This window comes from Muscardinus avellanarius (assembly GCF_963383645.1).
Source record: "Muscardinus avellanarius genome assembly, chromosome: 4".
NCBI classification, from domain to species: domain Eukaryota; kingdom Metazoa; phylum Chordata; class Mammalia; order Rodentia; family Gliridae; genus Muscardinus; species Muscardinus avellanarius.
The window spans coordinates 121,686,180-121,705,903 of NC_137789.1; the positions used below are offsets into that span (position 1 = coordinate 121,686,180).

General features: G+C 35.9%; 1 protein-coding gene across 2 annotated transcripts in view; it reads left to right on the forward strand.

Moving 5' to 3' along the window:
• The window catches only part of PTEN (phosphatase and tensin homolog), a gene marked incomplete at its 5' end in the record, with an annotated part of 83,059 nt that extends 65,769 nt beyond the window's left edge, over positions 1–17,290 (forward strand). For both annotated transcript variants that reach the window (XM_080694492.1, XM_080694493.1), the window contains 4 exons: positions 5,044–5,185; positions 10,538–10,704; positions 12,755–12,979; positions 17,005–17,290. In XM_080694492.1, coding sequence (XP_080550618.1) covers positions 5,044–5,185; positions 10,538–10,704; positions 12,755–12,979; positions 17,005–17,190 — 720 coding nt within the window. In that variant the 3' untranslated portion in view covers positions 17,191–17,290. The remainder of the gene's footprint in view (positions 1–5,043; positions 5,186–10,537; positions 10,705–12,754; positions 12,980–17,004) is intronic.
• Between the last annotated feature and the right edge of the window lie 2,434 nt (positions 17,291–19,724).

Sequence of the window (19,724 nt, forward strand, 5' to 3'; positions counted from 1 at the left end):
TTGACTAATGCCGGGCGTGGTGGCGCATGCTTGTAATCCCCGCGCTTGGGAGGCTGAGACAGGAGGATCGCGCAGGTTTGAAGCCAGCCTCAGCTAATTAGTGAGGCTCTCAGCAACTTAGTGAGACCCTGTTTCCAAATAAAATATAAAATGGGTATGGGAGTATAACCCGGAAGTAGAAAGCCTCTGGGTTCCACCCCCAGTACCACACACACATGAAAAAATAATTTAAAAAAAGAAAGAAAAATATATGGTTGACTAAAGTTTTATCAGGAAGCCAGGCGTGATGGTGCATGCTTGTAATTCCATTATTTGGGAAGTTGAGACCAGGAGGATTAAGGTTCGTGGCCAGCTTTAACTGCTACTTAGTGAGGCCTTCTGCAACTCGGTGAAACCCTGTTTCAAAATAAACAAAAAATAAGGCTGGGGGTGTAGCTTGGAGGTAGAATGCCCCTGGGTTTTATCCCCAATACTGGAAGAAAAAAAAAAAAAAGGAATATCAGGAAAATGTACATTTCAAAAGCAGATGATGGGATCTCAGCATCTTACATACCCTTGAAAATAAAAAGCTAGATCAAAAATGTCATTCTGTAGTAACACAGGGTATATTCCATGTGGACACTTAGCAGTTACGAGCTCATGAGCTGAACTAATATTAAAGTGTATTAAGCAAAAGATGATAAAATGAAGAAAAAATTGATAGAAAAGCAATGGTAGTAGGGTCTTTAATATACTTAAAGGAGGCACAAAATAAGTTATATACATGGTTTAGATAATAAGATAAGCCTATAAAAAGTCTTTTTTTCAGGCATCTACAAAACAGTTATTAAGATTTATAATTAATTAGACCATCTACAGAAAAATCCCTCAGGAATAGAAATTATATAAAACCCATTCCGTGATTATAATTTTAATTCAAGTCTGCATAGAAACTTTTGAGTCAGTGAGGAAATACATTTATATTAGAAATTATTAAAAAGAATCAATGAGTGAATGAATTAGGAAACAGTAAACATTTTTTTTTTCTTTTTGCATACTGAGGATTGAACCCAGAGGTACTCTACCACTAAGCTAAATCCCCAGCCTTTTTTTTTTTTTTTAGAATAAAAACATTTTATTGATATATAAAATATACAGTTCACTATGTCTTACAAATTTCACATCTACAATATCTACAAGTATTTACAAGCCCTTTTTATTTTGAAAGAAAGTCTCACTAAGTTGTTCAGGTGGACCTTATATTTATGATCCTTCTGCCACTGCACTCAGCAAGAAACAGTAAATCATTTATACATCCAAGCATTGGTGATATGAAAATTCCAATCAGTACATTTCATTTAAAGCCAATCAAGGGAAAACAGAAGAGAGAGGGAAAAGGAAAAACAAGATGTTAAGTGTGATAAAGGAGATAAAATTATAGTGTAGCAGTAGTAACCTTAAAAATGTTCCAGGTAAGCTGGGCGTGGTGGCGCACGCTTGTAATCCCAGCATTTGGGAGGCTGAGACCAGAGGATCACGGTTCGTGGACAGCCTCAGCTACTTAGTGAGGCCCTCTGCAACTCAGTGAGACCCGGGTTCAAAATAAAGAATAAAAAATAGGGCAGGGGGTGTAGCTCGGAGGTTGAATGCCCCTGGGTTGAACATCCCAAGACCCACAAAAAAAAAAAAAAAAGTTCCAGGTATTAGAAAATAATGTAAAATTTATTGGGTGACTGTATGCGTATCCTTTTGTCTTAATGTGAGGTGTTTGTTTTTGTTTGGTTTTGGTTTTGGGTTTTTTTTTTTTTTTTTTTTTTTTGGTGGTACTGGGGTTCCTGGAAACCCTTCTACCTCCGGGCTACACTCCCAGACCTATTTTTATACTTTTTTTTAAATTTGGAAACAGGGTCTCTCAAGCCAGCATGGCTGGCTTCATACCTGTGCGATCCTCCTCTCTCCACCTCCCAAGCTTGGGGACTACAAGCGTGCGCCACCACGCCCGGCAATGTGATCGTTTTAAAAAAAAAGAGAGAGAGAAAACCAGAAAGTAAAATTTAGGGAAAATTAAAGAGTTTGTCTAAAATTAATTATGGTAAGAGCAAGGGAATTTGAGAGGTACAATGGGAAAAAGAGATTGGTGCTATATGTCATTGAATTATAGTGTATAATGAATATTTCTCACTTGGGTGGGCACTAGGATACCATTTAATATATAAATTAATTGGTAATATGACTAATCTTATAGTTTAAAAGGTGGTATAAAAGGTAGATTGGAGAATAAGTCAAAGGCTTGACAATCAGTTGTCTATTGCAAAGAAAGAAGGAAGGAAAGGAAGGAAGGAAAGAAACTGAAATAGAAAGGTCACAGAAAGTCAAGACTAATATACTGAGTGGTTGAGTCAAAATCTAGGTTGTAGCAATTTAACAGTATAAGAGTGTGTGTGTGTGTGTGTGTGTGTGTGTGTGTGTGTGTGTACGCACACGCCTGCACACACAGGAGTGCCTGGTAGTTAATATGCTGCCAGTATACCAATCTCTGAACCCCACTTTTCTGACTAGACTTTTGTCCAGTGTTGGAGTTTCTTCTCTTCTGTAATCCTATGTATATCATGACTGTCTCTCAGTCATGTTTTCTTTTAGCAGGAAAAATTGAAGTTCTGAAGTTTGTAATTTTCATTGAGCTGGTTTGCCCAATGTTGACAGCTAGGAGATTCATGTAGTCTTCCCATGTTTGCTTAGCCCTTTCTGGTAAGGAGGAACCAAGAATATAAATACTTGCATTATTGATAAACCAGTCACTTGCTACTTGAAAAAAATTAAATCTTTGAATAACTTTTATTATTGCATACAAATGTATACAAAAAATAGAAATAAAGAGAAAATATCTCTCATCTATTAAATCTCAGCAATTAATAACCTGACAACCTTGTCTTCTTTTTAGACTTACATTCAATGTAAAAATTTTTAAAGTTATTTAATATTTTTTACTAGGTTATCAGTTCTCATGACTCAAAAAAGTATCCTTCCCAGCCATCTTCTGTCTGCTGTCTCCTCCCTCAACAGTTCTTTATCTTGATAATCAGGAGTGACTAAATTTGCTGGCCAAAGATGCGTTAAATAATTGTGGTGCATGCTGGGCATCATGGCACACGCTTGTAATCTCAGCATTTGGGAGGCTGAGACAGGAGGATCACTGTTTGCGGCCAGCCTCAGCTACTTAGTGAGGCCTTTGCAACTCAGTGAGACCCTGTTTCAAAATAAAAAATAATTTTAAAAAAGGGGGGAGGTCTGAAGGTATAGCTCAGAGGTAGAATGCCCCTTGGTTCCATCCCTAGTACACCCCCCCCTCCAAAAAAAGTGCTCTTAAGTTAAAACATTTTTAAACTTTCAGGATACTTTTTGTTACAGTTATTCAAAGTGTTGCTACTTTACTACTCTAAGAAAAATACATAGGAATAAAATTATAGCTATTCTAAAATCATATTTTAAGTGCAGGTATATTCTCTATAACTGTTAGCTATGTATCATTTGTAGGTTTAGCATGCTTTCATGTAATTGCATTGGTGTTTGAACCTGTTAAAAAGGAAGGGTACATACTATTTTTCTTAGTTTCCTGAGAAAATAAATTTATGTTTGTTTTGGCTGTAAGCATTAAAATCCAAATCTTCTGACTATAAAAGATGTGGTCTTTATATTGTGGCCAAAATCTAAAGTCATTTGTCATAATTTCAAATGGTTTAATATCCATTTTCAGCAGTTTGTGTGAGGTGGGATCGCAGACTGAAATCATGCTAACCTTTAAAAATGTACTGATAACTAATAGTATTGTAGTGGATCTTTCTACACTTGACATTCAGCATACCTGTTTTTAAATTCACATAAATATGCTTTATGCCCTCTCATAGGGGGAAGAAGGATATTTGTGAATTTCTAACACACTGGGGAAGTATAGATGCCAGAAAAAGTTAGAGAAATATTGTGAATTGTTTCTACTTGAGTATACTTTAATCATTTTTCTACAAGTAACTTTTAACTGTTATATTTCTTAATATTGTTTATTATTTGATTAGTTGAAATTTAAGTCATGTTATGTAATAGAAAGTCTAGATAACTCAGAATCCCCTTTTTAAGTATCAGATGAATTATATTTTAAGCATTTGTAAGACTTAATATTTTCTGAAACACTTTATTTTTTCTACTTTTTCAACAAAGAGATGCATATAACACAGAGGCATCTTTAAAGGAACTCTGTTAGTGTATTCATTTATGAATTTATGACTGTACACTTCTGTTTTTTTGGACTCTAAAGCCAGCATCATCTCTTTTTTTTTTTTTTTTTTTTTTTTTTGCTACCACTGTTTCAGCCTCTTAAAGGCAATATGCCCCTGTTTATTTGCTGATTCTGATATGCCTTTGCCAGAAAAGTAGGTAAATAAGTTTGTGAGTGGTTGTGGGGTTTATTTATTTTTTGTGGTATCGGGAATTGAACCCAGGGGCATTCTACCTCTGAACTATTACCCCCAGCCCTATTTTATTCTTTATTTTTGAAACAGGGCTCACTATGTTGCTTAGGCTGGTCTTGAACCTGTGATCCTCCTGTCTCCAGCTACCAAGTACTGGGAATACAAGCATGAGTCACCACACCTGGCTAGTTGTGTGTTTGATATGAGTCTGTAAATCTTTGTGGGGGCTTTAAGTTTAAAGAGCATATAGCTATAGTGCAAAGGTCTTTGCCAGTTATTTAGGATATACAGTAACCTTTGTTTACTGGGTTCATGGGTCAGAGCATATTTATGATCTTTGAATAAATGAAGTGTTACGATAATTGTATTTTCAGAAAGAAACATAATTCTAATATTTTCCTTTGTATTGCTGTTGCTCTGATTTATTCTTTTGTGAAACTGGATTTAAATATTAATCACTAAGGTCAAATTTTTCATGTGTTTATGTTTTTTAATGGGTACAACCCATTATCATAGCAATTTAGTGAAATAAGTATAATGGAATTTTTCTTTTGAATTTGGCTTCTCCTTTTTTTTTGTTCTTGTTTTTTTTGTTCCCCAGGGAGTAACTATCCCCAGTCAGAGGCGCTATGTGTATTATTATAGCTACCTGTTAAAGAATCATCTGGACTATAGACCAGTGGCACTGTTGTTTCACAAGATGATGTTTGAAACTATTCCAATGTTCAGTGGCGGAACTTGCAGTAAGTGCTCTAAATGCTCATCCTTCACATGGGAACACTTGGCCTGGCATATCTAGAAGTCCATATAAAATCTAGAAGAAAAATACCACACTTAAGATTTAAGCAGGAGACTATATTTCTGAGGAATCTGAATTAATTAAATGCTCCATTGGTCAGCTCATTGGGCTGAGGAAGTCAGTGGCCATGGTTTTTAATGTTCTGAAAGCCAAATTATATTTATGAAGAAAATGTTCTGTTATAACCAGTAACTACAGCCCATATTCTGAGCAGATGACTGAAAAACCTGCCTTATCAGAGGTTTAGCGTGAGAATGGTAGCAGGTGTCATCAGTTCACTGGTCTTGGGGCTAGGGACCCATTTTTTCATCTTAGGAAGACTAGATATTTACATTTACAATGACAGGCAGTGAAAAGGAAAGGAAGAAGTGATAAGACACAGCCGCACGCTCAAGCAGAGTGAGTGAAGATTAAGAGTTAGTACATGGGGAAAACTGGCTTTAGAGCTTAGTTCCAACCCTAGATTAGTCATTAATGCACTGTGCAACCCCAGGCACACAGCTACCCTTCTTTGAATGGGCTCATCGAATAAATGGAGAGATCTTGAAATCTGAAACTTCTGGATAAGTACAGATCATGTCATTGATGTCTGTCTTTAATTCAGTTCTCCCTCTGCCTTAGCCAGCCATTCCAACTTTATTCTGCTTCTCTGCTATTCTTGGCTTGGAGTCTTAGCTAGACTGATAGGAAGCTTATGATAGGAAGCTTAATATCTAGACCCAAAGAAGTAAATCAAGAGAGAATAAAAGGAGGAAGTATTTATTATCCAGCCTTAAAGAGACCAGGCTGTTTTTCTTTTCTGTAACAGTTTTATAATATTGGAACTTGGTATTCTTAAATTTAAGAAGTTTATTAGTATTTAGACAATTTTGTAATTTCTGGATATCACTTCATTTCTTTTAATACATCTAATATTATTTCAGTCATATTTATAATGTTAGTAATTTTAGTTTTTGCTTTAAGCTTTGCTTCTTGAAAATATTAATGTAATTCAAATGTTTCTATCTATAAATTAGTGTATGCCTAGAAAATTAATTTCTGATGTTGTTTATTTTTGTCAAATAGGCATGATTACCATCACCAGTGTTCTAAGAGCAAGAGCAACTTTGTCAAAGACCATAGATTTATTAATACAGCATGTTAAAAGCTTCTACTTATTAATACTTACTAATACTTTCTTTCATCTCAGTTGCATAAAGTTGCTGGCTGCAAGGTAATAGGCTGTTGGAGGTGATTAATGTGGAAACTTAACAGATTGATAGAGGAAGAAGGAAAAGGAAGCAAAAACTCAAGTCCTACTATAATATAGATATGGGTGTAAGAGCCAAGTGGACATAATTATGGATATAATAAGGAAGAGAGAACATTCAGTGCAGTGTCTTATCTCCTAAAATTGTTTTCACGTTGGCATCTCTAGCAGTGATTTCTTGTCATTTCTACCTTGCCTGCCTATTTTTAAGTACTATTTTGTTTTCCTGGTCTCACAATACTGCATTTATATTTCCAGACATAAAATTATTATTTGCAGTATTAGGGATGGAACCCAGGGGTATTGTACCTCTGAGCTACACCCCCAGCCCTATTTTTTATTCTTTATATTGAAACAGGGTCTCATTGAGTTGCAAAGGGCCTCACTAAGTAGCTGAGGATGTCCACGAGCCGCAACCCTCTTTCTCTTAGCCTCCTAAATGCTGGGATTACAAATGTGCATCACCATGCCCAGCCCAGACTTAACATTATTAACCATTGAAATATTTTTCATCTTTCCTAATTTTTATGATTCCTATTTACATTATGATTTTCTATTATTTAGTGCTGTTACTGAATTAGTCAAATGAATTTGAGGACATTAATATTTGGGGTTTTTTTTTGTGTGTGTGTGGTGGTGGTACTGGGGTTCCTGGAAGCCCTTCTACCTCAGGGTTACACTCCCAGACCTACTTTTTATATTTTTATTTGGAAACAGGGTCTCTTAAGCCAGCGAGGCTGACTTCGAACCAGTATGATCCTCCTGCCTCTGCCTCCCAAGCGCAGGGATTACAAGCGTGCACCACCATTTCCAGCTCAATATTTTGGTTTTAAGTCTGGTGAAAGTAAACTTTTCATTTGTTAAATGTGGTATATTCACTAAAAGTAAGTTTTGGGGCCTGGCATGGAGGTACACACCTGATATTCCAGTACTTGGGAGGCTGAAGCAGGATCACATGTTTAAGGTCAACCTCTGCAACATAGTGAGACTCTCAGCAACCTAGTGAGACTGTTTCAAAATAAAAAAATGGAGCTGGGCTTGGTGGCACAGGTTTGTAATCCCCCCCACCCTTGCTTGGGAGGCGGAAAGAGGAGGGTCACACAGGTTCAAAGCCAGCCTCGCTGACTTAAGAGACCTTGTTTCTAAATCCAATATAAAACAGGTTTGGGTGTGTAGCCCAGAGGTAGAAGGGTTCCATCCCCAGTACCACCAAAAAAAAAAAAAAAAATGTACAGGGCTGAGGGTATATATAGCTCAGCAGTAGAATGCCCCTGGGTTCAGTCTCAGAGAGGGAGGGAAATAGGTAGGTAGGTTGTTTGGGAGGTTGTTAAACAATTTCATGATGGAAGTCCACCAGCTATTTACTGAACACTGGAGAAAGCACAGTTTAGATGGGGATTACATCTGAAGGAAATATCCCAGGCAGCTCAGAAGGAAATGAACTCGTCAAAAGATATAATGACAACAGAACAGAACGGGAAGGGAATGCATGAAGTGCTATAGTGTCATGACAATACTAGATGTTAAGCTATATTTTGAGGATAGTTGTGTAGAAAGTTGTAATTACAGAAGGAAAAGATAGTGGAAAGGAAATTTTCTCGTGTGACTTACCATAAGCCAGGTGTGCTAGTACAATCAAATGGGGTTTGGTTTTAGTTTGCTGTTTGCATCCAAGTTTGTATCAAAGTTTTGATCCTTCTCAGGTAGATAATTCACAGAAAGGAGAAGAAAGAAAAGTTACTTTGAGATCTGGGGACATGAATATTAATGTTTTGGTTTTAAACATATTTTCAGTCTGGTGAAGGTTAACTTTCACGAGAAAATACTCAGCGAGTACTAGGGTGTTGGTTCGAATCTAGGTGAGAGAGAATGTCTAATATTTTGGGAAGAATAAGAAAAAATAATTAGCCCTTCCCTCAAATATGGTGTGGAGCTTAGAGAAGGAAAGCTGGGAGTAAAGCAGAGAGTGTTGATGGAGACAAGGGGAAGGACAGCTAGTTCAGGAGGAAGAAGGGATCCATGAGGAAAGCAAAAGTAATGGTGGAAAAATAACTTCTGCCAAGTTGTCAGGGATAGCAGCTTTTTCTTACTTGATTATTAATATTTCTCTTCTTTCTCTATGATATATGTACATACGCATGTAGATATTATCTATATATGTGTAAATGTGTGTGTGTGTGTGTGCGTGTGTGTCTCTCCAAGGAAATTTAGTTCTGATTTTATTAAATATAGTTCTTGTCATTTATTTAGGACATGACCATATAAAAGGGCATACATATCAGAACTGTATCTTAGAAGCTGAGTGTGGTGGCACACACCTGTAATCTCACTACTTGGGAAGCTGAGACAGGAGGATTGCAGATTTGAAGGCAACTTAGGCCCTCAACCACTTAGCATGACCCTGTTTCAAAATTGAAGAATAAAATAGGGCTGGGGATGTAGCCTAGAGGTAGAATGTCTCTGTTCGATCTCCAGTACACCCCTGCGCCCCCACACACACTTGTGTCTTACAAGTCAAAAGAATTATACTAATGTTAGACTTACGATATGTTATGCCTTTTCTATCTAAAATGTGAAATTTGTATTATAAAGAAGATCTGGCTTATATTGTTTTCTTTTATAAATCCTAAAATCAGTACTGCCAAATTCTGAATTTATGAAGTTTAATATTAGATTATAAAGCATTTTCATCCTGATTAATTAGTCACAGCTCTGAAATGACATCTTGTTCATTTGCTTGTTGAAGCTAGCCTTCCCAGCATTACATAAAGAAAATAGCTCATTACACTTTGAACCTTTAAGTCAAAAAGTGAAGTGTATTGGCAGATTGTTGGTGTAGCAGTTCCCTTTTGGGTGTTACTTTCCCTTCTGGGGTTACTTTTTCTCATGGTAAGACAAAATAACTCCACGTTTTTATCACGCATCCTATTATGTGGTTGCTGCTATTACTTTAGGTACTACGTGGGTAAGCTAGTAGATGTTCAGTAAACAGGGACTTTTATTTAGCTTGGTTGCCTTTGCCTTGTTCTGTCATTAATCACATTAATAGAAATGTGAGGCTTTATTCATCCTGAAGCATAATAATGCCTTTTGGTGCTGAGATTTTATGTCTGTGATATATATATATTTCTCATATACTTTATACAAGCTTATATTTCTGTATATCTTGGCATATTTCCTTCAAGACCCACTTTTTATCTCCTAAGGTTAATCAATAGACTTTTGTTTTTTTATTTGTTACTACAAATGAGTTAGGCTTTGTCAAATTATTTAGGTAGTTTGAAGTTTTAAAGTCATAGGATCTTAACATTTATTAGTCTTTTGTTTCTGTCATTAATAGCATTAGCTATAAGTGAATTTATGAGTAGATCTATAAAATAAAACATGAATCTTTTCTTTCCCACCCTTGACCACTTTTTAGTTGAATTGCTAACTAGTTATTTTAAAATAGGGCAAAGCCAAGATGGTTGTTAATGAAAATGGAGTATTTGGGGAAGGAGGGAGGTAGAACTGCAGTCTTCACTTGGTCTGCTGCATTTCTTTGCAGACATCTCAAATTTCTTTCTGTTTCTTACAATGGTCATTTTTTTACCTTTAAGAAAAAATATGGACTACTTATTTTTTATTTTGGGCACATGTGTTTAAAATACTCTAGTAAATATGTTTTTAAAGTAACCATTCATGTAGTCCATAAATATGCCAAAAAGTCTTAAAATATTTTTTATACTGAAAGTAATTTGGATTAGGAGTTTTAGCATAATTTTAATGTAAAGTCTTGGCATTAATATACTACTAGGAGTCTAATCTTGGGACTGGTTCATGAGCTAGTAATTGACTTTCATGCCACTAATAGAAGGTACATGCCACTAATAGAAGGTACTTTTTTGACCTAATTTATTTCCATCAATTCATTATAGATCAGGAGAACTTATTGCAGTTGCCATTTTTCTGTATACTGATGATAATAGATTACTAAATAGTTCTTGAAATTTTGACAGCTGAAGGCATTTCCTGTGAAATGATAATAGTATGTATTTAACCATGCAGATCCTCAGTTTGTGGTCTGCCAGCTAAAGGTGAAGATATATTCCTCCAATTCAGGACCCACCCGACGAGAAGACAAGTTCATGTACTTTGAGTTCCCTCAACCATTGCCTGTGTGTGGTGACATCAAAGTAGAGTTCTTCCACAAACAGAACAAGATGCTAAAAAAGGTTTGTACTTTAGTTTTATTTGGAAAATTATTAAAAGAACCATAACTTGAAGAGTTAACCTCAAAACTTTTGCTTAACGTCTTTGGTCAGGCAGAAATCATTCTGTAAAGAAAAATTAAAAGATGTATTTTATGACTGACATTTAATGAACTAGGACTTATTTTCTGTTAGATCTGCAGATTATTTTCTTATTGTGGCAAAAAAAATTACAGTGATAAATAGAATGATAAATAGGCATTGTAATACGCTGATAATTTTCCTTAACTTGGTTTATGCAAAGAAATTTTGCAAAAGTATTAAAGATTAGCTGGGTGTGGTGGTGCATGCCTGTAATCCCAGTACTTGGAAGGCTGAGACAGGAGGATTGCAAGTTTGAGGCTAACCTCGGGACTTAGTGAGACCCTGTTTCAGAATTTAAAAAGTTTAAAAAGGGGGTCTGGAGGGATAGCTTGGAAATAGGATGCCCCTGAGTTCAATCTCCAGTATTAAAAAAAAAAGTATTAAAGATTGTATACATATCCCCACTTAATTATAATCCTCTTTAAATGAATGGTTAGTTCACTGAGAAGAAATTAGAAAATGTGAAGATTAATTGGAATAGAAGCTTTAAGTGGTAGTGTAAGGTACCAGATGTCACAAGGTTGCATATCAGCTGTCGATGATCATACAGGCTTACATGTCGCTCAGCCCCTGCGCCCCATTTTGTTCTGAATGTTTTCAAGCGTACATGGTCATGTAAGAATGGCTGAGGGAAGTTGTATTAATCTTCCAAAAATTTTATTAAAGTAAAAGTATCTGAATTTTGCTTATGCCTACTCACACATAAACATTTTATAACCCATTTTATCCCTTAATCCATTGTTTTAGAGTGGACCACCTATAAAAATGTAAATAAGAGTATATAGTGTATAATTATATGCTAATGTTAATTAATATAATATACATGGGCTCTTAGGTTATGGTTTCCAGCCTTTCTAATGCATCCGTGTCATCTTCATGCAATATTTGCAGAATTGAAAGTTTGGTACTTAATGGGTAAAGCTATTATTGAACTAGAAAAGAAATACTTATGATTTTAGATAAAAGTAAGTTATTATATGAGATATATTCTTGGTCTAAAGTAATTGATTTATTTTCTGGAACAAGAGCTTGAAGCCAGGGCATTCTACCTCTGAGCTACACCCCATCCCTATTTTTTATCCTTAATTTTGAAACAGCATCTCACTAAGTTGTAGAGGGCCTACTAAGTAACTGAAGCTGGCCACAAACCTGCAATCCTCTTGTCTTAGCCTCCCAAGTACTGGGATTACAAGTGTGTGCCACCATGCCCAGCTTGGTCTAAAATTTATCTCTTTTTATTTATTCATTTATTTATTTATTTTTGCGGTACTGGGGATGGAACCCAGAGGCATTCTACTTCTGAGCTGTACCCCCAGCCCAACTTTTTTATTCTTTATTTTGAAACAGGGTCTTACTGAGTTGCAAAGGGTCTCACTAAGTAGCAGAGGCCTATCTACCAACCCAGATCCTCCTGTCTCAGCCTCCCAAATGCTGGGATTACAAGGGTGTGCCACCATGTCCAGCTTGGTCTAAAATTTTTTTTAATTTTTTATTGGTGTATTACATTCATACATCATATTGGGGTAAAAAACTTGTGTGTATATACATGTACACATCACTGATTTAACCCCTACCCAATTCCCACCCCATTCCCTCCCCGTCCCTCCTTCCCTTGCTTGGCTTAGTGAGTTGACTTCAATGTTTAAGTACATTGTGTGTTTTAGAGATTTTCCTCTTCCCCCCTCCTTTCTCCTCCTTTAGGTTGCCTTGTTTGCTCCTCTATAGGATTTCCTTTTTCATTGGTCTAAAATTTAAATGAAAGAAAAATCATAGTAAAGAAGATAACCCACAGATTGTGTTTACCTTTATTCAAATATTAAGTAATATATAAATTATTATATTATTGACTTCTTGAGATAAATGTTTTATATAGGTGATATATTCTTCTTTATTAAACTATAAAAATTAGTCATTTCTTCTTTTTTTTTAGGACAAAATGTTTCACTTTTGGGTAAATACCTTCTTCATACCTGGACCAGAGGAAACCTCAGAAAGAGTAGAAAATGGAAGTCTATGTGATCAAGAAATTGATAGTATTTGCAGTATAGAACGTGCAGATAATGACAAGGAATATCTAGTACTTACTTTAACAAAAAATGATCTTGACAAAGCAAATAAAGACAAGGCCAACCGCTATTTTTCTCCAAATTTTAAGGTCAGCTAAAGGGCATTTTGGGGTGTTGATGGTGACATGTGTGTGCATATTTGTGTGTATGGAGGTGTGTATGTGTTATCCGAGGTGTATAGCTGAAGAACTTGTTTGGTTCATTTTTCAAATTAAATTTATGTGCTATTTAGAAGGAATATGTATGTAGCAACAGCCTGTAAGTTTCTAATGAAGTAGTGGAATGCACACAGACTCACAAAACCTCTTATTTTTCCTTTGCCTAGCCTTTTTTCTTGTTTGGTGAAATCTGAGGTAGAGATGTGGAAAAGGGTCAAGGATGAAGCAGGGATGGGGGAGAGAGAAACGGAAGGGCGCTCGGTCCTCAGGGAGCAGTTCCCTGGGATGTTCTCGCCACTTCCACTCTTTTCTACCTTTCAGCTTATTTTCAAGCCGAAGAATGATCTTAAAAACAGATGATTGTTTCGCTCCTGTTAACATTTTTAAAGACCTTGTGTATACTACAAGGACCTGTATGACTTAGCACAAGCTGCCTCCTACGCCTGCTGTAGCTGCATTTTCTCCTTGTTCCCGAGATTCATTCACGGAGCATTGTTTCACTCTGCAAACTGCTACCCTTCTGCCTCCCGCATTTCCACTTCTTTTTCTTCTCCCTGGACCTTTGCACCCAGCCTCCCCCAATCTTCACATGGCTGCGCTTCGCATATTTCCAGCCTTAGCTTCAGCTCATTTTCTCTGAAAGGCATTTTCTGTTTGTCGTCCCATTCTCCCCCTTTTAAACCTGTTTCTACTTCTTCATGTTGTCCTAGAATTTGACTTTATTCATTTTTGTCTATATGCAGTGTGTGTATGTACATAAGTATTTCTACTTACAGATAAGAATTCTTCCGGTTAAAATAATCTGACTTGTAAACATTCCCAAATGGTTATTTGCCATTTTTCTTTTTCCTATTTTACTTTATTTTTCTCTGCTTCCTTTTAACATACCTCTTTTTATTTCTTATTTTTGTCATTCTATTTTTATAACAAGTAACAAACCTAACAATAGCTGATAAGCATAAGAATATTGCCAGTAATACTTAAAATGGAGAGGGAGGACTACACGTTTTAAAAATAAAAATAGATCTAATGTTAAATGCTTTTGGATCTGAAATTTCTTTTGTTTAAAAGTTCCTTTTAGAATCCACAGGTTTCTCTAAGTCTACATTTTTTCTTAACTATTTTCTTTGTGTTTGTGGTACTGGGGATTGAACCCCAGGCATTCTACCTCTTAGCTATAACACCCAGCCCTATTGTAGTTTTTATTTGTTTGTTTGTTTGTTTGTTTGTTTGTTTATTTGTTTGTTTCTTTGTTTATTTATTTGCTGTACTAGGGATGGAACCCAGGGGTAGTCTACCTCTGAGCGACACCCCCAGCCCTATATTTTTTTGTTGTTGTTCCTTATTTTGAAATAGGGTCTCACTTAAGTTGTAGCTGAGCCTATCCTTGAACTGTGATCCTCCCAAATGCTGGGATTACAAGCATGAGCCACCATGCCCAGCTTATTTTTATTTTGAAACAGGGTCTTACTAAGTTGTGGAGGGCCTCATGAGATTCCTGGGGCTGGTCACAAATTTGTGATCCTTCTGTCTCACCCTCTCAAGTGCTAAGATTGCAGGTGTACACCACCACACCCAGCTAACCATTATCTTTTTAAATGTTTTTTTTCCCCCTCTAGTTTTATTGCTTTCTGTTTTTAGTTATCCATAAACAAATATAATGGTAAGAGCTATAAACATTGAGATATAATAGAGAGTAACCTTGTTGATTTTTAGCTTAAGATAGTAGAGAAGGCTTGGTCAGTGGATGACATTTAAGCAGAGGCCTAAATGAGAGGAGTGAGCTATACAAATATCTAGAAAAAGAAGGATGAGTAGATAAAAACAGAAACCCCAAGAATGTGGTATATTTGAGGAACATCAGTCATTTTGACAAACTTAAAGGATTACTGATGAAGTAGATGTAGATTGTTAGACGAGAGTTGATAATGACTTGAATAATAGAGAAGGGGCTATAGATAGAATAACCAAGGGATTTGAAGTCAGATCTGATCGAAATCCCATAGCCACGACCTTAGGTATGTGTCTTTTACTAAGTTCTCTAACCTTTCTGGGCCTTTGTTTTCTTTGCTATAAAGTGGAAGTACCTAATATGTTTGAGGTATTCCTGAGTTATTTTGACTGCATTGATTCACTGTTTAGACTTCTGTGATCCTTTTTAACTTCCCTACTTTTTTTCCCCTTTAGGTGAATTCTTTAGGGATATAAGCATCATTGCTAATAAGTATTTTTATGTTTGTATAGTATTGTTAGTATCAGAAAAATACATTGAGACAGGTAGTAAGATGAGCATTGTTTTGAAATTCAGCCATTTGTGAATTGAGTTTTGTGATCGTAAAACTAGAGCTGGGCGCAATAGTGCGTGCTTGTAATCCCAGTACTTGGAAGGCTGAGATAGAAGGATCACAGGTTTGAGGACAGCGTCAGTCACTTAGTGAAGCCCCCTGCAACTTAGTGAGGCCATGTTTCAAAATTAAAATTAAAATAGGGCTGGGGATGTAGCTCATAGGTAGAATGCCCCTGAGTTCAATCCAATGTTTCTTAAAAAATAGTAGTTACTTTAAAAATATTTGATTGGAGTCGTACATACTGGCACATGCTTGTAATTCTAGTACCTGAGAGGCTGAGACCAGAGGATTGCAGGTTCATGACCAGCCTCAGCTACTTAGTGAGGCCCTCTACGACTTAACAAAATAAAGAATAAAAGACAGGCCTGGGGGTAGAGCTCAGAGGCCCCTGGGTTCAATCCCCAGTACCGGGGGGAAAAAAAATGTATTAACTGTATGTATTTATAATAGTTGGACTCATTGTAACATAGTTGTAGATGTACCTGACATAATTTGGTCAGTTTCATGCCCTGTACCTTTCTTCTCCTTCTCTCCTTCCTCTTTCTGGTCCTCTTTCTCTACTTACTCTAGTCTCCCTGCAGAGACCCACTGTCCTGTGTTTGTGCTTTTTTTCTCTCTAGTTTCTACAATGAGAGAAAACATATGACCTTTGACTTATTTTGCTTAACCTAATGTTCTCAAGTTCTGTCCATTTTCTTGCAAGTGACATTAATTTCATTCTTTTTTATGACTGAATAAAACTCCATTGTGTATTATATACCACATTTTCTTTATTCATCTACTGAGGGATACCTAGGCTAGTTTCATAAATTGACTATTGTGAATTGTGCTGCTATAAACATGGGTATGTATGTATTACTATAGTGTGCTGACCTTAACTCTTTTACATAAATACCAAGGAGTGATATAGTTGGGTCATATGGTGGTTTCACTGTCTTTTGAGGAACCTTTATACTGATTTCCTTAGTAGCTCTACTAATTTAGACTCCCACTAAGGGTGTATTTTTGCTGCATCCTCACAAGCATTTATTAAAATTTGTATTCTTGATTGCTACTCCAACTGGAGTGAGATGAAATCTCAGTGTAGAAAAAATAGTATAAAATCCCATCTATTTTTTTAGTACATAGGAAGAAAGAAACTCAGAAATCTTAATAAGAAGAGGGTCATTTGGAAGACAGTTGCCCTTTAAACATGTTTATTCCTCTTAAAGTGAAAATCTTAAAAGTAGAGGGCTAATATTATGCCCTTTACTTCATAGGAATGGTTTCATTAGGGAAATTGAATTATGTCCTGCCAGGCATGGTGGTGCACGCTTGTAATCCCAGTGCTTGGGAGGCTGAGACAGGAAGATTGCAGATTCGAAGCCAGCCTCAGCTACTGAGGCTCTCAGCAACTTTGTGAGACCCTGTTTCCAAATAAATTATAAAATAGGGCTAGGGTGTTGCGGAGAGGTAGAAAGCCCCTGAGTTCCAACCCCCAGTACCACTAAACAAACAAACTTGATGTCTTGGAGAGTAAAAAAAGTGAATCTTAAAAATGCATATTTCACTAAGTAATTTAAGATTAATCATAAGTATGGGTTTTCATTGTAAATTTTCTTTTCCTAGGTGAAGCTGTACTTCACAAAAACAGTAGAGGAGCCATCAAATCCAGAGGCTAGCAGTTCCACTTCTGTAACGCCGGACGTTAGTGACAATGAACCCGATCATTATAGATATTCTGACACCACTGACTCTGATCCAGAGAACGAACCTTTTGATGAAGATCAGCATACACAAATTACAAAAGTCTGATTTTTTTTATCAAGAGGGATAAAATAACAAAACAAACTTGAATAAACTGAACATGGACCTTTTTTTTTTTTTTTAATGGCAATAGGACATTGTGTCAGATTACCAGTTATAGGAACAATTCTCTTTTCCTGACCAATCTTGTTTTACCCTATACATCCACAGGGTTTTGACACTTGTTGTCCAGTTGAAAAAAGATTGTGTAGCTGTGTTATGTATATACCTTTTTGTGTCAAAAGGACATTTAAAATTTAATTAGGATAAATAAAGATGGCACTTTCCCATTTTATTCCAGTTTTATAAAAAGTGGAGACAGACTGGTGTGTATACGTAGGAATTTTTCCTTTTGTGTTCTGTCACCAACTTCAGTGGCTGAAGAGCTTTGTGAATTACAGGTTCATGTCCTACCCCTTTGCACTTGTGGCAACAGATGAGTTTGCAGTTGGCTAACAGAAGTTTCTAAAGGGTTTTGCTACATTCTAATGCATGTATTCGGGTTAGGGGGATGGAAAGAATGCTCAGAAAGGAAGATATTTTATGCTGGATTCTGGACCATATACCATCTCCAGCTCTTTACACGCACCTTTCTTTAGCATGCTACTGTTATTAATCAGGACATTTGAGGAATTGGCCGCTGTCACTGCTTGTTGTTTGTGCATTTTTTTTTTAAGCATATTGGTGCTAGAAAAGGCAGCTAGGAGTGAATCAGTATGGGGTATAGGAATGAACCTTCCGCAACATCTTAAGAGTCCACAAATGAAGGGATATAAAAATAATGTGGTCATAGATAAACACACAACAATGACTTAACCATATAATTGTGGAGGCTATCAACAAAAGAATGGGCTTGAAACATAAATTGACAATGATTTATTAAATACGTTTTCTCAGTTGTAATGACTGCTCCGTCTCCTGTGTAATCAAGGCCAGTGCTAAAAGTCAGATGCTATCAGTACCTACATCAGTCAGCAACTCACACTTATTTTCATAGTTTTCAATCATATACCTGCTGCGGATGCTTCATGTGCTGCCTGCAAGCTTCTTTTTTCTCATTAAGTATAAAATATTTTGTAATGCTGCACAGGAAATTTCAATTTGAGATTCTACAGTAAGTGGTTTCTTTTTTCCTTTAAAGATTTATGATGCACTTATTCAATCCAGTAGCTGTCAGCTGTTCCACCCTTTTGACCTTACACATTCTATTACAATGAGTTTTGCAGATTTGCACATTTTTTAAATGTCATTAACTGTTAGGGAATTTTACTTGAATACTGAATACATATATGTGTATATTAAAAACATTGTTTGTGTTAAAAAGGAAATTAGAGTTGCAGTAAATTTTCAACACTGCACAAATAATAAGGCATTTAATTTTTCAGTAGAAATTGTTCTACATATGCTTTACCGACTTGTTATTGAAAGAATAAGTTTATTAATGTGCAGTGTGGTCATTTCTTCATAGTGCTAGAGTTGGGACTAGGGCTTAAATTTCACTTCTTAAATTTCATCATATATTTGTTATGCCCAGACTGCATATGATTTGAAGCAGAGTACAACTACTGCTGTAAATCTAATGTGAAGGTACTATTAAAAAAGAATTTTGTCTCCCCAGAAATTTGGTGTCTTTCAAATTATACCTTGACCTTGACATTTGAATATCCAGCCATTATAGTTAATGGTATAAAATCCCATTTTCAATAACTTATTGGTGCTGAACTTGTTCACTAGCTGTGGTCTGACCTAGTTAATTTACAAATACAGATTGCATAGGACCTGCCTATTAGAACTGTCTTTATAGAATTTGGTGGTAAATAGATTAGGCAGAAGTTCATCTAAAATTTTTTTTAGTAAGTAATGTTGACATGTTTTCCATACCTCATCAGTTTCGCTCAAATAAAATTTTTAAATTTTTAACAAAACTCTTTGGATTTACACATTTATAATTAAACATTGGTATATAGAGTATTGATTGACTGCTCACAAGTTAAATTGGTAAAGCTAGAGACAATTGTTCCTAAGATTTCACCATGGAAATTTATATGCTACCTTGTCTTTCATAAAAGCTGAAAATTATTGGCTAAAATGAAAATCAACTCTTCATATCTTGAAGATATTAATACCATTCTTTGTTACAGTTTGGGGCATAGCATATTAAAATATAACTTGTTCCAATGTGTGACACAGAGGGCCAGGTCGTAAATAATGATATTAATGGGCTTTTGCACTGTTATTTTTTCCTTTGGAATGTGAAGGTCTGAATGAGGGTTTTGATTTTGAATGTTTCAATGTTTTTGAGAAGCCTTGCTTACATTTTATGGTGTAGTCATTGGAAATGGAAAATGGCATTATATATATTATATATATAAATATATATTATACATACTCTCCTTACTTTATTTCAGTTATCATCCCCATAGAATTTGACAAGAATTGCTATGACTGAAAGGTTTTCAAGTTTTAATTAAAACTTTATTTACGACAGTATTCATAATTAGTCTAAAATGCATTCTGTAGGTGATCTCTCCCACGTTTCTGGA